The sequence below is a fragment of the Zosterops lateralis genome, assembly GCF_965231275.1.
Source record: "Zosterops lateralis genome assembly, chromosome: 25".
Classification (NCBI taxonomy): domain Eukaryota; kingdom Metazoa; phylum Chordata; class Aves; order Passeriformes; family Zosteropidae; genus Zosterops; species Zosterops lateralis.
In genome coordinates, this window is record NC_139785.1 from 2,865,468 (window position 1) to 2,892,616 (window position 27,149).

The 27,149-nt window shown below is 47.7% G+C and overlaps 1 protein-coding gene across 2 annotated transcripts in view; it reads left to right on the forward strand.

The window, feature by feature from the left end:
- GRIK4 (glutamate ionotropic receptor kainate type subunit 4) overlaps positions 1–27,149 on the forward strand; it is a 209,504-nt gene that overhangs the window by 115,816 nt on the left and 66,539 nt on the right. For both annotated transcript variants that reach the window (XR_014591761.1, XM_083877997.1), the window contains exons 3-4: positions 17,149–17,313; positions 25,479–25,576. Coding sequence is in view for 1 of the 2 variants with exons in the window: in XM_083877997.1 (XP_083734123.1) it covers positions 17,149–17,313; positions 25,479–25,576 (263 nt within the window). In the remaining variant the exon portion in view is untranslated. The remainder of the gene's footprint in view (positions 1–17,148; positions 17,314–25,478; positions 25,577–27,149) is intronic.

The window sequence follows — 27,149 nt, forward strand, 5'->3', positions numbered from 1 at the left end:
CAGGTGGAGCTGCAGGCACTGAGACGGGTCAGGGCTGAAATTTCGGCTCCATTCCTTGCCCCTGAGTACTCCAGAGCATCCCCTTGCAGCCAGGGAGGACAGCAGGGCACAGGGAGTTGCCAGGTTGTTACTGGTGTTACTGGTTGTTACTGGTGCAGATAAAGTACCTGTAAAGCATCACCCATGGGTTTTTAATTTTTTTTTATTATTATTATTTTTCCACAATTTTAGGGCTGTAGTTTCTCTATACTCAGTTTTATTTCTGTGTCGTATGGGAAGAAATTCATATTATGATGCCACTTGTTTTTCTAAGGAAAAAGAATTTGTGTGGCCACGATTTGTAAGAGCAGAGCAAAGCACAGCCACAGAGTGACTGTGTTCTTTGGCCTGTCCTTGATCTAATTCCAGTGAGGTTTCAAATCTGGGTAATTATACAACAACCTGACATCCTCACACTGCCCAGGGTTCCACCTTCCCCAGAGCATCTTCCCTTGGCCCAATGATGCCTTGGGGAGGCTGAGCTGGAACAGAGACTGGACAGAGCTGGAGAATAAAGTAGAGATTTATTAAAAGGCCTTTAAGGTTCACTTTGGGCAGGACAAGAGCCTGGCAGGGCTACACCCAAGGGGGACCCAAAATGGACCCAAAATGGACACAAAATGGTCATAAAATGGTCACGAAGTGGTCACAAAATGGACAAATGGTCATGAGGTCTCACACTTTTATCAGTTTTGGTCCATTTGCATATTGGGGTTTAATTGTCCCATTCCAGCTCCAGGCTGTGAGGTCCCATCCTTCTTGTTCCTCCCTCCAGCCCAGCCTTGTTTGTGCTTTTGGGGCTGAGAGTTGTCCTTGGTGTGCAGCAGGAAAAGGATTTGTTTTGTGTCCCTGCTGTGTGCAGAGCTGAGTGACACTGACTGTGAGCTCAGAGCTGCCTCAGAACAGGGAAAAACGTCTCTGAATGTTTCACATGTTTCCGAAAGAACACAAAATCTAAAACTTAAGGCAGCAGCAGCACTCTCCTGCCTCTCCCAGACTCCACATTTAATAAATGGCAGTGCAGTGGGAGGGGGAGCTGTGTTTACCCCGTGCCTGCCAGGCAGACAATGAACCTCCTCTCGCCCAGATGGCACAGGCTCCTCTCCAAGCTGATAAACAGGGCTGGTGCCATCCAAAACGGGCCCAAACACAGCCAGAGAGTGGCAATTCCAGCGCCTCCAGTGACCATCTGGACACACAAACTGATTTTCTATTTGGGATAATAAAGCCTCTCCTACGTCTCCAATATTAGCCGTGGATGGGGATGCTAATTGATTTAATTGAAGCTCTCCGTGTCGAGCCGTGGGCACTGCCAAGCTTCTCGCTTTGGGAACGTGGTGGGGTTTAATAAGTGTTGGAAATTGGGGGGTGATTTTGAGGTTTTTTTTGGGAAAGGAAAGGCTGTGGGAGCTCCTGGAGCGTGGGAATCACAAGTTCCTGCCCCAGAAAGGAAATGGAGAAGCTTCTCTTTAAGCAAAGGGACAGAGTTTTGCTGCTCTCGGTGGTGCTGAGCTCTTTGGACTTATTTAATTTTGAACAAAGGTTGTCTTTTGGTGTTTTATTTATACATATACAGGCAAACACGTATCGGATGTGGTTATATGAGAAATAAAATCGCGGCCAAGTGATTAATATCCTTTATTTTTGGACTTTAGTAGCGTCTCACAGCTTGGCTCATGATGTTCTACAGAAAAAAAAATAAAAATCCTGCGTTCAGAGACTTCCAATGTAATGAAAACCCTCTCAGTGCCTTGAAAATCTGTTTGCTGAGCTCAAGAAATTTAAATTTTTGGAGAAGCACCTCTTTTGACCTAGAAGATATTGCCAGGGCTTCTCTGCCAAAAAATTATCCCAGCCTGTCTCTCTTTTTTTTCTTTTTTTTTTTTTCCTTTAGATGACCTTTTTTTTTTTCCAGCAAAGAAACAAAACCAACAACAACAACAAAAAGAAATTCCACAACCTTGCAGCAAAGTTATGCACTTCAAGAAGTGGCAGAAAGTGACTTCTTGCAGCAGGGACAGGATCAGAACCAGCTGGTATTGAAGCTTTTCCAATAAATTCCCACATTGCCAGGCTTTTATTCATGAATATTCCTGATCCTCAAGGAGCTTTAGGATATTAAGGATATGTGGAGGTGGTTGGTATTTCCTTGGAAAAGCACTTTGCCTCTTCCATTTGAGCTTTTGCCACTCTTCAGGGGGATTATTTTGGATTTTTTCCCCCTTAGTTTCTCTTGTTTCAAACAGGAGGGCTCTTGGCCTCGTTTCCTCTTGGTTTTGCTCTGTGCAGACTCCTCATTAAGTGGTTAATCAGGAAAACACAGCCAAGCAGTTTTTGTGAAAGGCTCTGTTGGGTTTGGAGGGGAGGAAAACAGCTCAGAGGAGGCACCTGCAAACCACCAAATTGTTGGCCCCGAAATCCTTTTATCCAGTAAAACGGCTGGGAAAGGGGAGATAATTTGGATTTTAGGAGCAGGGATGGGCTTTTCCAAAAGGTGGGAGAGTCCAAGTGAATTCTCTGGGCTGCCAAGAGAGGACCATGAGGGCAGAAATGACAATTTTCTGGGGGTTTTACCCCATCCTCTCCTCCTGCCAGGTGTCTCTCGCAGGAGATTTCAGGAATCGTGTCCCCCGATGTCACTGCACTTGTTAATTGGAGTTGACAGATGCTAATGAGGGAGAGGCTGTGGCTGAGCGAGGGCAGAGGGAATGGCAGCTCTGCAGGGCAGAGCAGAGTCCAGATGTCCAGGAGTTACCTGAGGTCACACCGAGGACTCATCTTTGCTATTTCTGCCCCCAGAGGTGGCAGGGGAAACCAGTGACTCTGAATTGAAGGTTATTTACCTCCAGCTCACAGCCCTGGCTTGGCCTGGCTGTTAAACCTCATGAAAATGAGGTTTTTTTGGGGGGGAGGGACCCTCCTGTTTTGAGGATGTGTTGGGGACAGATCCCTTGAGCAGATGTGGAAGGGGAGGTGACATTGTGGTGCCGTGTCCCCAAAATGCAGCCCTGTGGTCCTGTGCCCACCTGCCTTATGGCTAATGCATCATTAGCCTTAATTAGCCTGGAAAATGGGGGAGAGGGTTGTCTTTTCTGGAAGGTCAGTGTGTCCTCACCTGGCTGGGGGTCACTGTGGCCTTGGCAGTGTGAGCAGTGCTGGTGCTGCTCCATTTAATCCCCCAGGAAAGGGATTAAATCCTTGAAAAAGGTGGGATTTGACCCTCTCAGGGGCAGGGTTGGTGTCTGAACTCCACTGCAGGGTCAGGCTGTGTTCTCTGCCTCCTCTCCCCAGGAGAAGGAGGTGACAGCACTTCTGTGGCTGCTGAGCAGTGGAGCAGTTTCGGAGTCCTGAGCAAACAGCGAGAGCTGCAGCTGTGCCGCGCCTGTCAGGAGAGAGAACAGCCTTGTTTGTCATCCAATCACCCCAAAGTGACACCTTCTGTGGAGCAGTCGTGTTTGTAGGATGCTCAGAGGCTGCTGAGTGCCACAGCCAATATTTTCCCTGTGCTGAGAACCTGCCCAAGCCAAGGGGACTCTCACTCCAGGGTCCCTTCAGCAAAGTGATCCCCATTGTGGGTTTTCAGCTCCTGCTCTCCCCTGATCGTGGGCTCTCCTTTTTTTCCTTGTAAAAAAGAGCAGGAAACTGCTCAAAAAAATGTTTTTCCCTGACTGGCAGGAGCACTGCACTGATGAGTCAGGGGAGGAAGAGCTCCTGTTTAACTGGAAAAGGGGAAAGGAAGGGGAGGAATCGCTGCCAGAGAGCTGTGGAATGAATGAATGAATGACGTTTGTTTAAAGACACGTAAGGAGATTAATGATGGGAGTTAAAGTATGAAAGCAACAGGGCCTAAGAGTGTGGCAGTAATGGAACCCATTTTCTCCACCATCTCCTGCAGGAACTCTTTGGAAGTAGAGAAAGGGGAAAAATCACTTTACGGTAATAACTGTTATTTATATAAGGGAACAGCTTTGGATATATCAAAATGCGAGGCTTCGAGGTAATAACTGGCCTCTGACAATCATTGTTATCCATTAAAAAGACACTTTCTGTGATGGCGAAGAGATGAAGGAAATAGCTCCAATCCTGCAGCTGACCCAAAATGAAGTTTATTTTATTATTGTCGCCATTAGACAGTTCCCAGTCTGATAGGACTGTGTTAAGAAGAAGGGGAAAAGGCTGGAGGAGATGATTCAGCCTTGCAGAATTTGTTGGGACCATTTGATGGGCTCATCAGAGCTCTGGGGGCTCATCTTGGCTCCCTCCAGATCCTCCCTCCACCGTGGCTCTGCTCCTTGGGCAGGAAATCCATCTTGCACAAAGCAGGAGCTCAGCTCTTCTGCAGGAATCAGGAGAGAAGACTCATGAATGATTCATGAGGAGGGACTGGGGGTAGCAGGGAAGGATGATAATAATATTCTCCATGTGTCAAAATATAACAATAATTTGACCAGCTCTAATTTTTAATAACCACTGGGTTTGGGAGCAGATGTGATGGATGAGCTGGAGCAAGCCATGGTCTCCCAAGCTGCCTTTTCACTTCAGAGCACCAAGGCCACTCTGAAATATTAGAGCTGTATAAAACCTCTCAGGCTGTGGGGGGAAGGAGCAGAAAGCTGAAAAGGAAGGGACAAAGGGTCTGCTCTGCTTTCATAATTCCAATTAGAATAAGTGTTAGAGATGATCCTTAATTGATCCCGGCTCAGAGCGGCGCTGGAGTGGGAATTTTATCATCCTTAAACCTCCAGTCTCATGGAGTGAAGCCTTTTGGAAGGGTTTTCCCCTTGAACTCTGCAGCATGGAATGAGCTGAGAGGGGTGGCCAGGAGTGGGCGGCAGGGAGAGGAGGTTGGGTTATAAATCATTAATAAACAATAAGTCATTATTTGATGATGGGGTCACAGTTTGCTGGCCCAGGACGTTTCTCACGTGGGCAGAGGCAGGGGAGGATGATAAAGCAGCCCTGTTTCTCCAGGCAGGCTCTTTCTGGCTGGGATAATGAAAAAGAATTGGATTTGTGAGGGCAGCTGACACAGCTGGCTGTCTCCAAGATGTTTTCATTGCTGTGTTAAGAAGTCTTTTACAGACTGGGAGAAGTGCTGGGGACGTGGTGCTGCCTGAGGCTGCCAGCCCTGACTCCTCACGTGGCAGCAGCCAGGGTGAGCCCCCAGCAGAAACCCAGAAACCCCCACAGCAGAAATTCCAGGAGCACCCACTGGAATTCCAGAGAGTGGGAAAGAGCCTGGGCAAGGCCCCCTGTCCTCCTGCTCTCCAAGTGTGCAAGTGTCAAACATCAGAGCTGGCTTCAGCTCCTGCAGGTATCCTCATTAAGATGGTTGGAAGGAGGAGGATTTAATGATCTGAACCATGACTTCAATTAATCAGTATAAATGTTGCTTATTTATACCATAAACCCCAGCCTATGGATAACTCTGTTGTTTAATTAAGCTTATCACTGGGAACCTGATCCAGTTCCTCGCTGTATTAATGTCACTAATTCAGTATCCCCTCAAAGAAGCTTCAGAGCAGACTGCAGGGGATGTAATTCACTCCACTCCCTCTGCTTTACAAGCCTGGCTGGCTCTGGAACATCTCAATCCTCACCCCGTGCTGGTGCTGATTCCTCCCCGATCCCAGCAGCTCTTCCATCACTCCTGACATCCCATGGGCCTGCAGCGGGTTTGTTCAGCCTTGTTCTCTAAGAGTTTTTTGTGTCTGCTTTAATTTACACTCTGCAGCTGAGCCTTTTCTGTAGCTTTGCTACCCCCCCTTCCTTCCTTGCTCTTCGCTTTGCCCTCTCCAGTTTCTGTGTGGTGCCTTTAAAACTTTTCCAGATGCAGGAGAATCTGTAATGAGCTCCCCAAGCTGAAAGCAAAAAGCTGTTTGCCCAAAAGTTGTTCTTTACCCACACTGAAGAGCCTCGCGCTGGAAACATCAGAGATTCTCTGGGAAAACTTGGAGCAACTTTTTAAGGGTTTTTGTGGTTGTTTTTCCCTGTTGTGCCAGGGATTCTCCAGGCAATGTTTGACACCCTCCCTGCTTAGGGGTGGTCTCCAGAGGATGCTGAGACAAATTGCTCTGAGTGAGGATGTTGCTGTGCATCACTTCACTCACTCAGGGCTCTGCAGATCCCTTCTCTCAAAAATCCATCTAAAAAAAAAAAAAAAAAACAAACAAAGTGGAGCTGCCTTTTTGGGTTTTTTTAAGGTCCAAACGACCAGAAAAAGCATCCTGAGATTAGATGAATTAGCAATGTGCTGCTAAGATGGATAGAAAAGCAGGGAGAACCATGTCAGAGCCCAGGGAAAAGCAAATTGCTGTTTCTCTTTCCCATCCAGAAGTGAGGGGAGAAGCCATCAGGGGAGAAGGATTGCAGTGGGCAGAGCATACTAACGAGGGGAGGCAGGAGGACATTAAAGCAACCCATTAAATCAGCTGAAGGCTGAGTGGCAAAAAGTAAATAAATGGAGGCTGTGCAGATTGATCAGCATTGGATCTGAAGGGCTTCCACATCTGCTCCTTCGCATCTCATTCCAGAGTGACTCAGCAGCAAAAGGTGTTTGTTCCATCAGGAAGGAGCAGGGATGGAAACAATCCTGAGGCACGTCAGGGCAAGGCTCAAGCGTCGTTTTACGCCTGGATCAAACTCTTTGATGTGGCTTAAGACATCTGGATCCTTGTCAAGAGGGGTGAGGTTTCCAATGTCACCTTTTCCCAACTTTATTCATCTTTTCAGCTTCTTTGTTGGAGCAGACACGCTTAGGGGCAGGTGTCCCTGCCCATGCAAGGTGTTCCTGCTCATGGAAAATGTTGCTGGCCATGGAAGGTGTTCGTGCCCATAGAAAGTGTTTGTGGTCATGGAAAATGTCCCTGTCCATGGAACTTCTCCTTGCCCATGGAAAGTGTCCCTGCCCCATGGATCTTCTCCCTACCCATGGAACTTCTCCCTGCCCATGGAATTTCTTCCTGCCCATGGAATTCTCCCTGCCCATGGAATTTCTCCCTGCCCATGGCAAGGGGGTGGAATTTGATGATCTCTGAGCTCCTTCCCTTCCCAAAGTCTCCAAAGCACAGTTTGACTTTTCCACCCACACTCAGCCACGTGGCATTGACCCGTTTCTCTTTACACACATTCCTCCTTCCAGGGATTCCCATCTCCCAGATCTGTTTGCAGATCACAAAGTTTGCTGACTTTGTGATGCCCTCAAATGCCTGAGGGCTGAGGCAGAACTGTCAGGTGTTGCTGGCAGAAAGGCCGAGTGTCTAAACAAGGCTTCCTGAAGCCTCCTGGCACTTTAAATCTGTTTATTTGCCACGTGGTCCTGGCAAACCTTGAGGAGCCACCTTATCTCTTCCCTCTTCATCCATCATGAGAGAATGAAAATCATTGCAGCTATCATTTGTCTGGCTCATATCTTTATAGGAATTGCCATATCTACATCCAGCATGGTCGCTCCTTGTCCTTGGGCCCATCTTTTAGGGATTTGTCACAGCAGCAGTGGCCAGTGATCTGGAACAGGAGTAGAAGTGGTGTAAAATATCTCTAAATTCTCCATATTAATACAAGCAAACCCCCCAAACCCCTCTAAAACGTTTCCCCCTCCTCAGCTTGATACTGGGGGTACATCCAAGGCTGTTTTCTGTCTCTGTGTGTGGACTGATCCCGGGATGGGGGAATCCAGGACCTGGAATTTCCCTCCTGCATCCTTTGGGCTGAGCTGTGCATCCCCTGCAGTGCACTGGGGTTTGCCAGTCTGGGAGGGATCAGCCAAAGCTGGAACAGGGAGGTGCTGGGAGAAGAGCAAATGCACTTTAAATGCTGAGATATCCAGAAGGGTTCAGAGGAAAATGGGCATTAAAGCCACACTTAGTGGAGATTCAGTGGCTTTAGAGAGACCTCCAATTCCTTAAATCCTGTAACCTGCTGTCTCATCCTCACCAGGATCAGAGGAAATGGCCTCAAGTTGTGTCAGAGGAGGTCTGGACTAGATACTTGTTGTGGTGTGAAAGCAAAACGAGTGAGAGGCTCCAAGTCAGAAATACAATTTAATAAGAAGAAAGGTAAAAAGGTAAAAATAAAATAAAATAAATGCAATAATACAAAAGAGCAGAGTCAGAACACAGCCTGAGCAGGGTGGGGGGAGCAGTCCAGGTGAGGGGCTCTTCCTGAAGCAGTGATCCCACAGAAAGGTCTGGGAGCTCTGCTCCTCTGGGAATCCAGTGGCTCAGGGCTGCTTGTCCTGTCCCAAATCCCAGATTCTCTCCAGGTGGGAATGCTTGGCTCCTCCCCCTGGGCATTGGGAGCATCTCCCAATGGGATGAGGAGTCGTGCAGTGGCTCCTTGATGGCCCATTAAACAGAGAGAGCTCCTGGAGGGAGTTCCCTGTGAGTCCTGGGCAAGGCATTGATGGGCCATGAGCAGAAGAGCCCAAAGGAGGGGCCTGGGAAAACACTGCCCCACCTGGTTCCAACAGCTCATGGGGATGGGGATGGGATAAATACTGTGTGCACATCCTACACCACAACCCAGGACAATACTAGGAAAAATTTCTCCATGGAAAGGCTGTCAAGCACTGGCCCAGGCTGTCCAGGGTGGTGGTGGAGTCACCATCCCTGAAAGTGTTCCAAAAATATGTGGGTGTGGCACTTGAGGACAGGGTTTAGTGACCTCGGGGGTGGCTTGATAATCTTCGAGGTCTTTTCCAACCCATGATCAGAAGGAGGTTCAGGAAATGGTTTCCCTGCAAGGCAAAGTCCCAGGTTTGGGAAAGTTTCTCTCCTTAAATCCCTGTCAGTCAGAAAATCCCCAAGTGCTGCAGATCTTTGTGTGTGCTGGAACAGCCACCAAAACTCAGCCACCTCTGGGGACGGAGCTCTGGGATTTTGTGGGTACAAAACACATTTATTGAGGGTATTTTGTGGGGTCTGGGTCCTTTCCTTCCTGCTCTCTGCCAGCTCTGCAGCCTCAAATCCCACAGCTCCATTGTTCATTGCCATCTCTCAAATCCATCATTAGAGCCATAAATCCTACTGGACTTTCCCATTTGTTCGTTGTTTTTTTGTTGTTGTTTCTGTTTTGTTTTTTAAACTCAGAACTTTACCCATTGTTTCTTCCTCCCTCATTCTTTTTGCTCGCCTGGCAGTGGCACTTGGGGTTTGTGTGGTTATTTTTCTTATATTTATACTCTCCACTGACTTAATTAAGTTCTTGCTCATTTCTTGGTCTTGCCAAGTTTATTGGCCCCGCCAGGGCTTCCCAGTGCTCTCTTCCTACAAAACCACAGCTGCTGCCAGTCACCTGAGACCACAAAAATGGGCAGAAAAAAACCTCCTTTGGAAACTCAGCTTGACATTATGGAAGCAAAAGACAGGCAGAAAAAATGATCTTCCCAACTTCAGTCGGTGCTTTTAGGCTGGATTCCTAAAAAATCAGATTTAGGCATTTAGGGGATGTGAGTGGCCATGGAGGAGCTTGGGTTTTTTGGGAAACTCTGGTCCAGTTTGATAAATGGGGCTTTTCAGAGGGGATGAAAATCTGGATTAGAGGGGAGTGCTGTGGGGAGCTCCTGCTGGGAGCAAAGCCCCAGGGAAAACAAAACCATCCCACCACACCACATTGACCCCTGCAGAAACAAGCTCCCGATGGCTGCAATTCCCTGTTGTGACTGAAATTTCCTGTTGTGGCTGGAATTCTCTGTTGTGTCTGGAATTCCTTTTTGTGGCTGGAATTCCATGTTGTGTCTGGAATTCTCTGTTGTGGGTGGAATTCCCTGTTGTGGCTGGAATTCTCTGTTGTGGGTGGAATTCCCTGTTGTGGCTGGAATTTCATGTTGTGGCTGGAATTCTCTGTTGTGGCTGGAATTCTCTGTTGTGGCTGGAATTCTCTGTTGTGGCTGGAATTCCCTGTTGTGACTGAAATTCTCTATTGTGTCTGGAATTCCCTGTTGTGCCTGGAATTCCCTGTTGTGGGTGGAATTCCCTCTTGTGGCTGAAATTCTCTGTTGTGCCTGGAATTCCCTGTTGTGGCTGAAATTCTCTATTGTGTCTGGAATTCCCTGTTGTGCCTGGAATTCCCTGTTGTGGGTGGAATTCCCTCTTGTGGCTGAAATTCTCTGTTGTGCCTGGAATTCCCTGTTGTGGCTGGAATTCCCTGTTTTGGGGGTTTGTGGACATGCAGGAGAGCCCCTGGTGTTCATTCTTCCAGCCTGTCCCTTCCTTTCAGAGCCAGAATCCATTCCCTGACCTCACACCTCGTTCCTCCTTCTCCCTGCTTTCCTCTCCTTGTTTTCAGGAATTCTCTTGGCAGGTTTCTCAGGGCGTGGAGTGGGATTTAACTGGTCACATCCCCAGTATTTGAATCCCCAGCTCGGGACTTTCTCCACAGCTGCACTGCCTCAAGTCTGGCTGTGAAAACTCACAGGGGTTTTCCTCTAAAATCAGTTTCCTGCCCTGCTTTGGTACCAGAGTTTGGGTTCAGACACTCTGGGCCAGCTCTGGATGGGAATTGCCCATTTTAGACTCTTTTCTTGTCTTTTTGTGCCTTTTTGCTGCTCTTTTTGTGCTCGGGGTGTTTGCTGCTGCCTCGGGGTGGGGATTTATATTCCCAAAATCAGGTGAGGTGAGGAGCCTGGAGGGTTTTTAGCAGAGGGATGATGTTTGCTGGTCCCAGGATTGGTCCCACTGGGGCTTTGCATCCCAACAATAATGGGCAGATCACCCCCTTCCTTCTCAATTTTTCCTGGGAACTCCAGGTCTCGGGGAGTGTAATTCTGATTTTATGTACACAAAGCAGTTATTAAAGAAGATAAAGGAGAGATTGTGTTTCAAGCAGCAGGAACTAAAGCCCTCAGCTGTTTTTATCACACCTCCCCTGAATTTGCTCTCTCTGGATAGCAGGAACGAGAGGGAAGCTCCATTTAAATGCAGATTTCCCAGTGCTGGCCAAGAGCAATAAATAGCCCTCTGCTACCCCAACCAGACAAATATTATCAAGCCTCTTTGTGAAAGAGATTTTATGTTTTCAGATCTTCTTTTTTCCCGTGATGAGATGCTCTTACCTCACAGAGTAATAGCGTGTTGACGCCTTTTTATTTTATTTTTAAGCAGCACTTCAGAGATTATAATGGAAAATACAATCCCACCTGTTTCTCCACTGGAGCTCCACTTGACAGCCCTGTAATGAGGAACTGTGCAAATTTCTGCTCCTTTACTGTACTGACAGCCTGGAGGGCTGATACCTTATTCAGCAGAGCAGAAAAGCACAAAATAAAGGAGATGTTGAAAGCAATTTTTATTCACCTGACCCTGCACCCTCGTGGGTTTGGAGGTGGTTTGGAGTTCAGGAGGATGGGGAGGTGTGGAGGTTTGGGGCACCTCCTGATGTTCCTCAGCAGGACGTGGCTGTTTGAAGAATGAAATGTTTTCCTGGAATTCTTTTGGGTTTGGAGAGGAAGGAGTGGTCGGCTCCGGTGGCAGGTACTGGGATCTTCTGGGTGACTGAACTGGGCTGGACTGGGATTACAGCTCTCCATTTGATAAAGGGGCTACAGCTTTTAATTTGATAAAGGGGGCACAGAGGATTTGAGGAGCAGGGAATGGTGTGGCCAGCAGGAGCCACCTGGAATTCTGTGTCCAGTTCTGGGCTCCTCATGGAATGAGGGACATGGAGGGGCTGGAGCATGTCCAGGGAAGGGTCTGGAGCCCCAGGAGGGGCTGAGGGAGCTGGGAAAGGGCTGGAGAATTCCTGAGGGAGCTGGGAAGGGGCTCAGCCTGGAGAAAAGGAGGCTCAGGGGGAATTTCTGGCTCTGCACAAATCCCTGCCAGGAGGGGACAGCCGGGGGGGTCGGGCTCTGCTCCAGGGAACAGGGACAGGAGAAGAGGGAACGGCCTCAGGCTGGGCCAGGGGAGGCTCAGGGGGGACAGCAGCAGGAATTTCCCCATGGAAAAGGTTGTTAAATCTTGGCAGGGGCTGCCCAGGGAGGTTTGGAGTGCCCATCCCTGGAGGTGTCCAGGGAAGACAGGACTGGTGGCACTCAGAGCTCTGGTGGAGATTGGGCACAGGTTGGATTTGATAATCCCAGAGATTTCCAACCTCAGCGATTCTGTGCCTGTGTTTACAGCATAAATCAGAAGAGGTTATAGGTGTGATCTTAACCTGTCATTTGGGACATTTAGGAAATACTGCAGGCACCTTTATGTGTTTTTCACTTGGAGGGACAGGTTATGAACAGTGAAATATCCTGTTTACCAAGCCAGTGCTGTGTTAAATCTACATTTTCAAGAGATGCCTTGAGATGGAAATCGTCTTTCTGAGTATGACTTTACATTTCAAAGGTACAAAAAAAAGCATCTGAGAAAAATGTAAATAAAAATAAAAAGCCATGAACGGGGCAAGGTCAGCTGCACACAGCTCGTTGTGGCTGTGTGTAATCCTGGCAGTGGCATCTGCTCCCTGTTATTGTTATAAAAATGTGACTTCATTAGGGTTTGGATGAATCATGAGCTGGGGAGGGATGCTGAAGCCTGTCAGAGTGCATATGCTGGGAGTCTGGCTGGGGCAGGCAGCACTCCAGGAGCCCCAGAGCCCTGGGGAATGGAGCAGGGAGCCTCTCTGCTTCCCCAGCCCTGCCTGGAACCAGCTGAGGGTGCTGAGGATTGAATGTCTGAGCTGTCTGAGGCGCTGAATCAGACGAGGGCTGTGTGTCACCCAGCTCTGGGAGGCAGCTGTCTGCAGCTCGGGGAGCACACAAGTGACAGCCCTGCCTGGCCCCTGGCTGCTGCTTTGGCACAGGGAGGCACGGCTGAGCTGTTTGGGGTGAGAAATCAATGTCCTTCCTCCCCATGGAGGAGTTTTCTCCAGGGGAACGGGCAGAAGGGGTTGAGCATCTGCTGTCACAGCTGCCTGTGGAGCCACATGGCCCCGTCCTGTGTGGATTTGGGGATGTGGGGCTTGGGGGAGGCACAGGGAACCAATTCCTGTTCCTGGCTCAGCAGAGAGCATCAATTCTTCCTTTCTCAACCCCTGGCTCAGCACAGCACCAATTCCTGTTCCTTGCCCAACCCCTGGTTCAGCAGAGAGCACCAATTCTTGTTCCTTGTGCAGCTCCTGGCTCAGCAGAGCACCAATTCCTACTCCTTGTGCAGCTCCTGGCTCATCAAAGAGCACCAATTCCTGTTCCTGGCTCAGCAGAGAGCACCAGTTCCTGTCCTTGCCTAGCTCCTGGCTCAGCAGAGAGCAAAAATTCTTCCCTGCCCAGCTCCTGGCTCAGTAAAGAGCACCAATTCCTGCTTTCCCAACCCCTGGTTCAGCAGAGCACCAATTCCTGTTCCTGGCTCAGAAAAGAGCACCAATTCCTCCTTTCCCAACTCCTGGTTCAGCACAGCACCAATTCCTCCTCATCCCCCATCCCCAAGGGCTGAAAACTCCCTGCAGGACAGTCACTAAAATCTGCCTTTCTCAGAAGGTGCCACCCCTTGCTCTTGCATTCCTCTGGCTCCCAATTATACCTTTATTTTTTGATTATACCTTTATTTTTTAATTATACCTTCATTTATTAATTATACCTTTATTTTTTTTATTATACCTTTATTTTTTTTTTCTGCTTCTTGCTGTTAAATCATTAACTTTGAGCGTTGCCTTTGAAATCTGTGTCTGATGGAGATTTGCAAGTGGAAGTCACTTGTTGCTTGAACCTTGATTGATTATTACCCAGCTACTCCAAAGGGATAAACTCTCCTGGTTTGGCCCTTCTGGGGCATGGATTTTTGTGTTAATTGTATGGAAATGCCCAGTAAATTGAATAAAAAGCTAATTATTACAATAGAAGGGATGTTTTTCCATCAGAATTGGAACATCCCATGGGAAGAGATGAGAAAAGCTCAGTCCTGGCTGGCTTCACTCAGTGCCTGGGAAATCCTGAGCAGATCCAGGTGCTCCTGGCTCCCTCTGCAATATTTTTCTCATCATTCATGGAGGAGCAGTCTAGACCAGAGACATTTATCACCATGGGGAAGAGAGGAGTGATTTTTGAGGGCAACAAAGTTCAAAGACTTTGCTGTAAGTCTTCAGGATTAAAGATTTACTTGATGCAGCTTCCCCTGTTTAATAGACAGGAGGAGATGAAAGGGAATTTCTGTAAAGGTTTTTGTTCATACTTAATGATGCCACTATTAGTTGAGCTTTGGCACAGTGTCCCGAGCCATGCAGCTTTAAAACCAACCTTTTTTAAACATTAAATGACCTTTTTTCATCCTCCAGCTTTAATAAATAAAGATTAGTTCAGCCTCATTACCTGCCTAGTCCTGGGGGCTGGTTTAATATTTAGTTAAAGTAATCAGTCTCCCAAAGTGAGCATATTTGGCTGGTTTCCCATCCTAAATCCCACAGGGAGGCTGGAAACTCTACTGGAATTTGATCTGGGTTCTGGAGCTGCTGCTGCCCCTTCCAGCCTGGATCCAGGCTCTCCTTCTGAATTCCTTTCTTTCCAAACCCTGCACTTTCCCCTTCCTCTTGTATTTGCTGCCAAAGTAAAAATTCAATCAGAGCTGAGTAGGTAAAAGAGTTTGCTGTTGTTATTTTGGGTTCCTTTCCTTTCCTTTCCTTTCCTTTCCTTTCCTTTCCTTTCCTTTCCTTTCCTTTCCTTTCCTTTCCTTTCCTTTCCTTTCCTTTCCTTTCCTTTCCTTTCCTTTCCTTTCCTTTCCTTTCCTTTCCTTTCCTTCCCTTCCCTTCCCTTCCCTTCCCTTCCCTTCCCTTCCCTTCCCTTCCCTTCCCTTCCCTTCCCTTCCCTTCCCTTCCCTTCCCTTCCCTTCCCTTCCCTTCCCTTCCCTTCCCTTCCCTTCCCTTCCCTTCCCTTCTTCACCTTCAGGGAAGTTCTCAAGAGTCTCAAAAATAAGAATAGAAATTCCTATCCTGAACAGAGATTTAAAAAAAAAGCTCTGTGCAAACTTTTTTTTTTTTTTTGCTTAGCTGGCTTGAGGAAACTATTCAAAATGCTTTGCTTTTGGCTATTTTTATACCTAAAGATCATTTAATTGTACATTAGTGGAAGTGGATTTTGTTTGAAAGCTGCCAATTAGGAAAAAATACTTGAAAACATTTCCCCAATTTAGTGATTTTGAAGCTTTAAATTAGAAACTAATGAATCTGAGAATGCTGACAGCCACTCCCCCACTGCTGATCTTTAATTTTACAGAGTCAGCACCTGAGCAGGAGCTGCACTTGGTGATGCTCATCAGGCTCAGCACATGGATTTACTCTTCCCTGGGAGCAGGCCTGGAGGAAAAGTTTCTACAAGAACTTTCTCCTCTGCTTCTCTCCTGGAAAAGTGGAGTTTGTGGCAAATTGTTCTCCCAGCTTATTTCTAATTAAATAAAGACATCAGCCATATTAATATCCTAAAACCCCTGCTCCTGGCCTTGGAGGAAAGCACAACCCTTTTTGTAGCATAATGAGATGAAGATTAACTCAATTTAACTCCCATAAAATTGGGAAAAAGATAGGAAAAGAAGGAATTTTTGAGTATTATCAGGTTGTGAAGTAAATCAGGCTCGTGTGGACCACCTTTGGGCTTCCACTGCTGGGGTTGGGGCAGGGCTGGGACACAGAGATGCTCTGCAGTTGTGCCAGGAGGGAAAAGATCCCACTGGGATGAGCAGGGCAAGGCTGGGAAAAGAGCCCTGAGAGGTGGGTGCTGAAATCAGGCTGTGCTTTGAGTTTTGGGGCTGGCTCAAAGCCTTGGGGGCAGGAAAACCAAAGGAAAAGGAGCCTGGGCCCCAGGCAGGGGGTTCCCTGGTGGCAGTGAAGGGTGATGAGAGCAACGAGGACCTTCCAGGCACAGCCCAGATCCCTCTGTGGATCCCTCAGTCCCACCTCCAGCTCAACATCCAGAGCTGGTCCCAGCCAGCTCTGCCTTCCAAATCTGTGTGTCCTTGGTGCCTCGTTCTTAGCATTCAGGATATCTCCCTGATGGGCTTTATTCCAGTTCCCATGCTTTATTTCAGTTATTTTGTTTTATTTATTTTAGTTCCCATGCTTTATTTCAGTTATTTTATTTTATTTATTTCAGTTCCCATGCTTTGTTTCAGTTATTTTGTTTTATTTATTCCAGTTCCCATACTTTATTTCAGTTATTTTATTTATTTCAGTTCCCATGCTTTTCCCTACTGAAAAACCCCAAACCTGCTGCAGCACAAGCACAGGTTCCAAAGCTCCATCAAGGCACCCTGGCTGCTCCAGGGAATTCCCTATTTCCCTGCCATGAACCAGCAGAGCCCCACTGATCCCTGCTCTGCTCCCCTACACCTGATCCAGCACCTCCTGGTTGGCACTGCTCCCTTTGAGTGGTTTTTTGGGGAGGGAAAACAAGAATTGTTGTTTTTTTTAATGCACAGCAGTGCTGCTCCTCCTCAGATAAAATGGCAAAGCTGAGTTCTGGGAGGACACCTCCTGTGAGCAAGGATGAACCCACTGGGGTGCCAGCTCCTCATGAAATTCTGGCCTGAATGCTCCACTCCTGAATCCTTTTTGCCTTCCCTCCAGAAAACAAAAATAATGCCCCTCCTCACCTCCCTCTGCCTAATGCAGATCTGAGTGGGCAGCCCCAGGAGCTGAGTTCAAGAGTCAAGAGCGTTCTGTTTGAAAAATATTTGTCCCTCCCCACCCACAACTGCCCACGTGCTCCCTGAAATATTCCAGCTCTCAGCTCCCTATCGATGCTTCCACAAAAGAGGGTTTTTGGGGATGATGTTCTCCCTTTGTTAGGATGTGAGGCAGTGCCTGGATCTGGGTATTTTAGGGTTGGGCAGCTGGATGTGCCTGTCTGGGAGCAGCCAGGCTGTGTGGTGCTGGGAGCCTGGCAGCGTGGGTGGCTGTGCTGTGCCATTCCAGCAGGTAAAACAGAGGCTGCTGCAGAGATTGCACCACCCACCTGTCTGGCAGGACCTGGGGAGTGGGAGAAGCAGCGGGAAAGGCCACGTGTGGGAAGGGGGAAGCGGCAGCTCCGGCGGTGACGGGAGCACAAACAGAGCTCCTGCAGGGATCAGCGAGTGTGGGGACGGGGAGGCGAGGGCAGATCCCAAACCTAACCAGTGCCAACACCTTTTTCCCACCCCACAGCTGCCATCCTGGATGACCCCATGGAGTGCAGCAGAGGGGAGAGGCTCTCCATCACCCTGGCCAAGAACCGCATCAACCGCGCGCCCGAGCGGGTGGGCAAGGCCCGGGTGGAGGTGGACATCTTCGAGCTGCTGCGGGACAGCGAGTACGAGACGGCAGAGACCAGTGAGTGCCGCGGGACCTCGGGGTTTCTGAGTGATAGAACAGTGTGATTTCAGCAGGAGACATTTATTGTTTATATTTGTATCGGTTTGGAATGACAGGTGTCTGCCAGGGAAATCTGGAGGTCCCCTTGGAATGGAAAATGTGAACCCTCTCTGTCCAAATCATTATTATTTTGAGATTAGGGCCTTTCAGGCAAAAATATGGGAATAGAAAAGACAGTTCTTTATTAGGAATATAAAAAAAAACCCCAAAAAATCCTAATGTGGTAGTAGAAAAAAACCCCAAGCAAGCAAACAAATAAACAAAAATTCTAGAAACCCTGACAGAGTCAGAAATACATCCTGACATGCTGTTGGTCAGGGTGTTGGGAGCAGTCCAAATAAATCCTCCTGCAGGGACAGATGTGGTTCTGCTGGAGCAGAGATGATCCTGTAGAAGGTGCAGTTTCCCTCTGAAGCTCCAGTGGGGCTGAGCTGGGCCTGGTCTCCCTCTGGGAATCCAGTGCAAACAGGCTGTGCTGGAGTTGCCAATGGCAGGTTTGATCCAGGTGGGAATGCTGGGCTCCTCCCCCTGGGTGGAGCATCTCCCCATGGGCTGATGGAATTGTCTGAGCCCTGCAGTGAGCCTGGATGGGCCATGGACAGCAGAGATCCCCTGGGGGGAGGATGGGCCTGGCAGGGATAAAGAACTGCCCCAGCTGGTTTAACAACTGCCCATTGACAGAAGACACCCTGGAGTTATGAGGAATGGGTTATACAAGATATAAAGAACACACCTCTCCAAACAGTTTCAACAGATGTAAAATAGAATACACATTTTTGGTTACGTATTGCAACCCAAGACAACATTACAATACGGTTATAAATTCCAGGACTGCTGTTCATGAGTTTCTGGGTTGGTTGCTCAGCTTTATTCACGTGGCCATCACGTATTCCTGAGGGAATTTAGTTAGTTACACTTCCCAGCCTTCAGGGCCTCCTTTATCTTATTCTTCTTGTCTTGGTATTTTTTTTTCTTAGGCTCTTCTTATTTTTAGAACAGTTTGTGTCGTTGTAACCTTGATACACTCTAAAAGGACTGATAATAATAACAAATACCTACAGGTGGTAGTTTGGCTGGAGAACTTTATATTCTGAGTTATGCAGGTACATTGGTACAGAGTCCCACCCCAGAGAGCCCAGCTCTCCTCCCAGGAGGTGTCTGGCACACTGAACTTGTGATTTTATGGCAGTCAAAGGGGAACAAAATTAAAAAAACCCCATCTCTCTGCTCCAGTTTTCATTTGAGGCGGATGAAATGTGCTGGTGTGAGCCCAGGCATGGACTGAGAGGATTCCTATCCCCTGTAACCTTTGCCACCACTCACTGCCTTGGGACAAATAATTTCCTTTAATCTGCCTGTCAATAAACAGGGGTAACGCTGATCCTTTGTCAAGCACTTAATGGTGAGCAAACAAGAGACTCTCAGGGCAAGTTGGGTGCAATTAAATTGTTTTTAAAACTCCCATGGAATCCCGTGTGTCAGCAAACATGTCACCTCTTCCTGAGGTTTGAGATTGGCAGCAGATTTATTTATGCCAAGTGAAGTTTTTCAAGGGATGTTTGAAATCATGAGGATGAAGAAGAAGAGCTAATTTCGAAGGAGCAGCAGATTTCCCATGTCTCTTTCAAGTCCCTGAATGAAATTGTTCTTTATTAGGGTTGTTCCTCTGGATGTCCAAGATGCCAGTTCTGTGCTGGTGAATAAAAAAGAAATTGATGGTCACTGTCCACAGTTTGAAAGGAAACTTAAAGGTCTATGGTAGTTTATTTTTTTGCTGGAAGAGGGAAAACCCTTTGGAATAGGAAATCCTCTTTTTAGAATAGTTTTTAAGCTGACCTTTAGAGTTCAAGGGAGGGCTATAATTTTTTATTACCATTTGGCTCAAGGAAGCTGGAGAAATCACTTTAAATAATTGGGATTTTAGACTTGTTTCCTGACGATTCTGCATTCCATGACTGCGTGATCTGCAGGGCATCCCCAAAAAGTGTGGCAGAGCATTGTGGTTTGGGGCTGGCTGGTTTTTCCCGGAGTTTTGGTGGGTTTTCTGCCCAGCAGTGCTCGGGGCTCTCCAGGTGAGCTGGCAGAGCAGCTCCGTGGGGCTGTGGGCTCAGCACATCGCGCCTTCATTTCCTGAGTGAGTGTTGACACTATTTATAGAAGTGTGCAGTTAATAAAGAGCGTCTCAGCAAGTACCTGGGCTCTATTTATAGAGCCTGGCACCCGTCAGGCAGCCCAGATTAAACCCAGCTCAGGGATTTGTACCCAGCACTTCTCCACTGCTTTGGATCCCACAGTTTTTAAAACATTTTCCTGGTCTTCCCCATCTCTGTTGTCCACTGTTGTCCCCTAACTTGGCACAGCATTAGGGCACATCCAATTTACCTGACCAGACCTTGCAGAAGGGATGGGAATTGCCTGGATTGTGTGGAATCACAGAATCCCAGACTGGAAGGGGTTGGGAGGGACCTTAAAGCTCATCCAGCTCCACCCCAACCTGGTTTTGGACACTTCCAGGGATCCAGAGCCTCCCCATCCTCCCAGGGAAGGATTTTTTCCACTATCCCTCTATCCCTGCCCTCTGGCAGTTGGAAGCCGTTCCCCCTTTGCTCTGTCACTCCATCCCTTTCAAAAGTCTCTCTCCATCTTTATCTTTCCCTCCCTTCAGCTGGAAGGGACAATGAGATCACCCCAAAGCCTTTTCTTTTCCAGGCTGAACAACCCAAACTCTCCCAGCCTTTCCTCACAGCAGAGGAAACTCCATCCCTCTGATCATCTTTGTGCCTCCTCTGGATTACTCCAAGCACATTCCCTATTTTCCCCTTAAAATATCCCAAATCTCCCTGTGAGACTCCTAAAAAAAATGAGAAAATTCCTCATTTTCCTCAGCTTGCTTTGTCTTTGAAGGACTCTGTGGCATTTTTAGCTCCATTTTTGGTCCTTCCTCATAAATTTCCTGGCCTGTACCTTTGTTTGGGAAACAGATTTGATTGCAGTGACCCCAGAGGTGCTGTAAGGATCAAGAGAGGGATTTCTGCCTTAATTTCAGCCTGTGACACTGCTCGGGAATTCTTCTCCTGGAATGTTCCTCCAGCAGAGGAATATTAATTGGAGGAGAATGAAATATTATGCAAGAAATTGTTGATTTCAGCAAATGTTGTATTTGGGGAGAAACTGGAAACAGGGCAAGTGAGGAAGAGGCATCTCCCATTTCCAGTTTTCACCTTGTGGTGATTTTCTGTGTTTTCTTTACTTGGATTTTTAGAGCAGAAATTGGAGCAAATCGACTTGATTTTGGTGAATTTTGCAGTGTGTTATTTGCCTTTTCCTCAGAGGGGGGAAAAAAGAATGTCTGGAAGCTTTTCTTAGAAAAGGAATAATCTGGATTCTGTATGGCTCGGCTATTAATGTCACTGATGTTATTCTTGATTTATCCTGGTGGCAGAGGAAAATCAGATCCCTGAACTTAAATTTCAAGCCTTTCATGGCTTTCAAATGCTTCAATATGTCGCTGGTATTTGTTATGACACACAATATTAATAAAAACTGTTGAGATGTTTTAACCTGTGACTGCAAAGCTGTTTACAGCTGTTTAATACAGTTCTCACATTTCACACCCTTTGATTCACTCTTAAATATCACAACTCCATGCTTAGCTGACAGATCTAGGAGTGCTGGGATTACAACACATATTGCATATAGAGGAGGAAGAAGAATTTTGGGTAGTTAGGGTTTTTATTTGGGGAGTCAGGAGGGTTTTATTTTTATTTTATTTTATTTTATTTTTTATTATTATTATTTTATTTTTTTTCCTGGAGCTGTTTTTCTCCAATTTTTTCTCCAGTTCTTTCAGAATTTGGGGCTCTCTTACATTAAAACACCTGACTGACTCAGTGTTTTAATGTGAGACAGCCCCAAAATCTGAATTACTCCAGCAGGTAAAATCCGAGTCAATCCATCACATTCACGCCTGGTTTGCTATTCCAGCTTTAGAAATGAATGAACACAAACTTTGTCTGTTCCTGTGTGATTTTAAGGAGGTTTCAATGATAAATTGTGGCCAGAGCCTTTTTTTTTTTTTTTTTTTTTTTTTTTGCCGTTGCAAGGAAAGGCTGTTCTCTCTTTGTGTTTGATGTTCCTTTTGTGAGCTCCAAAACTACTTGTTTAATCATGTCTTTGTTGAAACCACCTTGTTCCTTTTTGATGCCCAGGCAGGACAGATTTCCCTTCTTGTCACCCTGTCCCCTCTGACCTCGGCAGCCTTTTAAACTCCTCTTTGTTGTGAGTCCAAACTCCCCGGGGCAGGTCAGGAGTGAGAGCCAGTGAGCAGCTGGAGAACTGGAGATTTGGATTTATCCACACCGAGATTTCAAAGGGTCCCTTCCAGTCACTCCAAGGTGTTGTTTTCACCTGTCCCAGTGTTCTGGGGGGTTTTAAGTTTCAGCCTGCTCTGGTTATCAGGGAATCATGGAATGGGTGGGGTTGAGAGGGACCTTAAGGATCAGAATCAGAATCACCAGGTTGGAAGAGACCTCCAGGATCATCGAGTCCAGCCCTGACACCTCAACTAAACCCTGGCCCCGAGTGCCACATCCAGTCTGTCCTTAAACACATCCAGGGATGGGGACTCCACCACCTCCCTGGGCAGACCATTCCAGTACTTTATCACCCTTTCTGTAAAAAACTCTTTTCTGATATCCAGCCTGTATTTCCCTTGGCCCAGCCCGAGGCTGTGTCCTCCTGTTCTGTCAGTGCTGCCTGGAGAAAGAGACCAACCCCACTGAGCACAGCCACCCTTCAGGGAGCTGTAGAGAGTGATAAGTTCACTTCTGAGTCTTCTCTTCTCCAGGCTGAACAACTCCAGATCCATTTGGATTATTTTGTTCCACCCCTTGCCATGAGCAGGGACATTTTTCACTATCCCAGGTTGCTCCAAGTCCCGTCCAACCTGACCTTGGACACTTCCAGGGCCTCCCCAACCTCTCCAGCCCCTCTCTGGCTGCAGGTTCCTGTCAGGAAGCACAAGGGATGCTTCAGGAGCATCTCTAGAATCCCTTCTGTTTGTTCACTTGGTGTTTTCTCCCTGAGAATCCCATGGCCAGTCCCTCTCTCCAGAGATCTCGGCTGTGTTTTGCAATCAGGGAGCTGCTGAGGTATTTCCACACTTCCCTGCTGGTTTGTTTTGAATTAGAGCCAGGAATATTCTGTGCATTCTGTTTGAAACCCTGCTCAGGTATCTGTGTGCTCTGAAAGAGATGATTCTGCCCCAGGGGTGGATCCTTTCTCTAGGGGGGAGTTTCAGCCCTGCTTTGAACAGGGCAGGATTCATGGAAATGTTTTCCAGGTGCTCTGGGATCTCAGGAAGGGAAAGGCACTCTGAGCATGTCTGAGGCGATGTGCATACATTTATGCACAAGAGCTACTCATTTGTTGTGCTTTCTCATGATCAAAAATAAATTTGCAGTTCTGCCTTCCTTTAAAGAAGTATCTTGCTGTGTCCCAAGTGTCCAAACCTGGATTTAATTCCTGATGGAAATGATTGGACACTGCCCTGCTGAACAAAATGAGTCACTGTGCCCTGAACACACACCTGATCCACTGATGGTCAGTGATCCGTGGTAAAGAGTCCTTAAAGTGATGCTACTTCAATGTCCAGCATTCCTGAGACCCTGAATTCTGAACAACATCAAAACTGGGACAGAAACTCGGAGCTGCTGGAGGCTGCAGCACTCACAGAGCCCTGCACAGCCCACAGCCTTTGTGGTACTCAGCTGCTGGAGTGTGAGGGGATTTGAGAGGCAGGGGGTCTGTAATTATCCCTAGTCATAGTCCCTGTGATTATCCTGGATGGATTTTGGGTACAGGACCAACATTTCCACATCAGCAAGTGCTGTCTGGACGCCCATGGCAGCAACAAGGTTGAGCCTCTTCTCCCTGTGGAGACCTGACAGCATCAGGTAACGCTCTGAAATAGGAAATGTGCTTGGATTACAAGAGGAGTGCTCCAAATGTGGTCAAAACCTTTGCCTCAGGCACCTCCACTTTGTTCTCATTCATTTCCCTTCATTTCTGTGGATGTTTCCCCCTGGTAGTGATAAGCCAGGTCTTTTTCTTCCTCCACTTGTTGCAACTCCGTTGCTATGGCTACTTAGGCCACTCTTTGTTCCTGCTAGCAAGGCAGGAGAAGAAAAATCACTCAGCCAAACTTTCCCCTGCAAATTTTCCCCAGGAACTTTGTCCTGGTGACCTGTGGATTAAGGGAGGGCTTGGAGCAGCTCCTTGCTCGTGGATGCTGAGCTGAGAGAGACTGATGTGTGCTGCTGAGACAGCAGGCAAAGCTTTCAAACTGCCAGTGCTCTTTATTTAAAAGGATCTTCTGGAGAGGTTTAAAGTGCCTGTAAATTTTTTAAGCATGGAGGAAAAGCAAGCCCTGGATTCCTTTGAAGATGCTGCAGAAAAATATCCCTCATTCTGTAGGAGATTGAGTTGTTGGAGGGCGAGGGAGCTCAGAAGGAAGGAAAACCCAAGAGGAGATGTTTGCATTTCATGAGCACTTTCGTGAGAAGTCGGAGCAATCAGCGGGGACTGGGGAGGATAAGGAGGTTTTCCTTCAAAAGAGGAGAAAAACCAATTCCCCAAAGTGACAAATTAAATGAGATTTGGGGCTCATATTCCAGTCATGAGGCTGTGGAGGCTTCAGGAGTCTAAGACCAGACAGAGATCACAGAATGGTTTGGATTGGCAGGAACCTTAAAGATCATCTTGTTCCACCTCCTGCCATGGGCAGGGACAACTCCCAGGGTGCTCCAAGCCCTGTCCAGCTTGGCTTTGGACACTTCCAGGGATCCAGGGGCAGCCACAGCTGCTCTGGGAAAACTAGAAACTGAAATTTCACTTCCCAAACCCCACACTCAACCCCAACCCTGCTCTTCTAAAACCACCCCAAGCACAGCGAGCTTTCCTTCCACTTCCAGCCTTGATTTAAAGACTCAAAGTCACCAAAACCCCTGCTCTGATCTGTAACTCAGCAGTTTTGATGACAGATTCACTTTACTACCAAAAAACCCATGTTCAGATTTGAATTTTTCCAGCTCAAAGAAGTCTTCACAACCCTCACAAGAGCTGCTCTGAGGTGCAAGGTTTGATTCTGAAGAGTTCCTATCTTTAAAATCTCAGCTTTGGGATTGCAGTGGTTTGTTTTTCACACACAGAAATACTGTGAGCTTGCCCTGGCCAGAACTCATGAGAGCTTTGGTGCCTCTTTTCTCTCTTTTTGTGCCTCTTCCTCCCCTTCAGTATCCAATTTCTTCAGAAAAAATCCAGTTGAGCAGATGTAGCTTTGTCTGGGGGAAAAGCTGAGTGTGTGAGGATGCTGAGGCTGGTTTGGCATTGCAGGAGGAGCTGTGGCCACCTCTCAGGAGGCTTTTGGAGCTCTCACCTCCTGTGCAAGGTTTTTCCTGCTCTGCAGGAAGGGTTCTGAGTGATGCAGAGGAGCTCAGGCAGCTGGGCTGCTGCTGGGACTGAAATTCACAGCTGGATTTGTGCTGTTTTGTCCTAAAAAGACCAAAAAGTTTAATCCAGGAAGAGATTTACCTCCTTCAGTTTGTGAAGTATTTTTTATGGTTCTGCTAACCTTGGTGGCAGAGAGCCTGAAGATTTAACTGCTGCCAGGAAGAAAACAACACAAAACAAAAGAAAAAGAGCAATGAAATCCTTGGGTTTACCACTGAACTCTGTAAAGATGAGGAGAGAAATTCCTACAAGTCTGTTTGATGCTTTGAAGGCAGGTCACTGCTGTGTGTAGCATCTTCCATAAAGTTTAGTTCAAGTTTAGTTCAAGGACAGAAAGGGGTGGTAACAAGAAAGGGTCAGAAATGAATCTTCTGGGGTTTTAAGGAGAGTTTAGGTGGGGTTTTAAAAGGCTGAGGGAAGATGGAGAGTGTCGCAGGCAGGGTGACAGTGCTGCAGGGGGAATAAAAGGGATTTTTGGGATGGAAACGGCAGAGAGGGTGTTGTGTGAAGGAGATGATGCCATGTCCTTACTGAGATGCAGCAGGCACTGTGAGCACTGTCTGCTGGAATTTGGGGTGAATTCTGATCTCTGTCCCTCTCTCTGATGCCCACAGTGTGCCAGATTCTCCCCAAAGGCGTGGTGGGGGTGCTGGGACCTTCCTCCAGCCCAGCCTCCAGCTCCATTATCAGCAACATCTGCGGGGAGAAAGAGGTAAGTGGAGAAGTTCCTTTGTGCTGGTCAGAGTGCACAGTGTGGTTTATCACCTCTCCTCCTAATGCACAGACTTTAGAAATGCCTTCCTTTTCCCTTTGCTGCCTCTTTCTGCCTCCCTTTTCCTCTCTGCATCCCCTTTTCCTCTCTGCATCCCCTTTTGCTCCAGCTCCTCTCACATTCATCACCACAGACCCAAAGCTTGCCCTGACAGATGCAAACCCAAAGCTCCTGCTGTGACTTTGTGCACACATTTGAGAAGCTTTATGTTTGCTGCTGTTCCATTCAGTTCAACCCCTTTTTTTATCTATGTCCAGACTGTGTGCTGGATTTAATATTTTATAAGCCTCGAACCATCCTACACCGATCTGGCTCTGCACTCGGGAGAAGAAATTGAGTTCTCTTCTCATAGTTCATCCCTTTAAAGCCAGATAACATCTCTCAGCCGTTTAGTGGCTCTCTCTGGAGCCCAGCCTTCCAGGAGAGGAGCACTGTAAATAATTTGCATTCACAAATGATTGTGGTTGTTCCTGGAGTGTGGAAGAGATGGAAGGGATCTTCCAGCCCTGATGAACGGGGCTGCAGCAGGAGGGGTCCCCTGGGGGTGTTTTTTAGTGTTTTCTTTTGCTAAATGTCCTGGGCATGTGCTCCATCCCAGGAAAAGCAACTCTGCAAGTGTTTTTTCCTCTGAAAATCAGATTCATTCTGATCTGAGGCTCGTGATTTATTTTTTTCCTGAGAAAGGAGAGGTGAGTGCTGGTGCCCTACTGAGGTGTTTGGTTCTCTCGGCTGCCCCCCAGGCGATGTAAACCTGCAGGAGCTCCCTGGGATTGACATCCCAGGAGCATCAGCTGTGTCAGAGGGGACACAGAGCCCAGGCAGAGCCCCCTGTGCCTGCAGCCACCCCTCAGGAAAGGGAGCAGTGTCCCCAGGCAACCACAACTAAGGTGGAGTGATGATGTTCTGGGGGATGAACCTGTGCTGTTTTACCCAAAGAATCCCTTTGGGTAACAGGAGTTACCCAGAAACAGGAGTTGCACTGGGGCAGAGCTTTTGGAAAGGAGAGGAGGACTCTGGGGATGAAGGCAGGGCTGTGCCAGCTCTGGGAGCTGATGTGGTGGTGGATTCCCTCTCCCTCTGAGTCTCAGGCTGGCTCTGGATCCCTCCCAGGAGTGATGAGGATGCTGCCAGGAGCTGCCCTGTCTGCTCTGCTGACAGGAATCCACCTCTCCCTGCCCGGCTGAGGCTGCGGGCTGGAATCAAGGCAGATAGCAGCTTATTACTGCTGAACTCTGCTAACCAACAGCTCCCGCTGTCAATAAACAGCCATCACCACCTGCTAATCGGCTCTCCCAGGAGGAGAGAGGTGGGAGACAAGGGCTGATGGCTTCGGAAGGACCAATAATGGAGGGAGAGAGGACCTGACACGCTGCTAACAAAGCTGTGGCAGATGTTTCCCTTTCTCCGACTTCTGTTTCTTCCAAAATAACTCACCCGGCAGAAGGAAAACAAGATTGCCTCTCTTTATCTGGCTGAGCCCGCGGTGTCTGGGCTCTGTCTGAGTGTCTGAGAC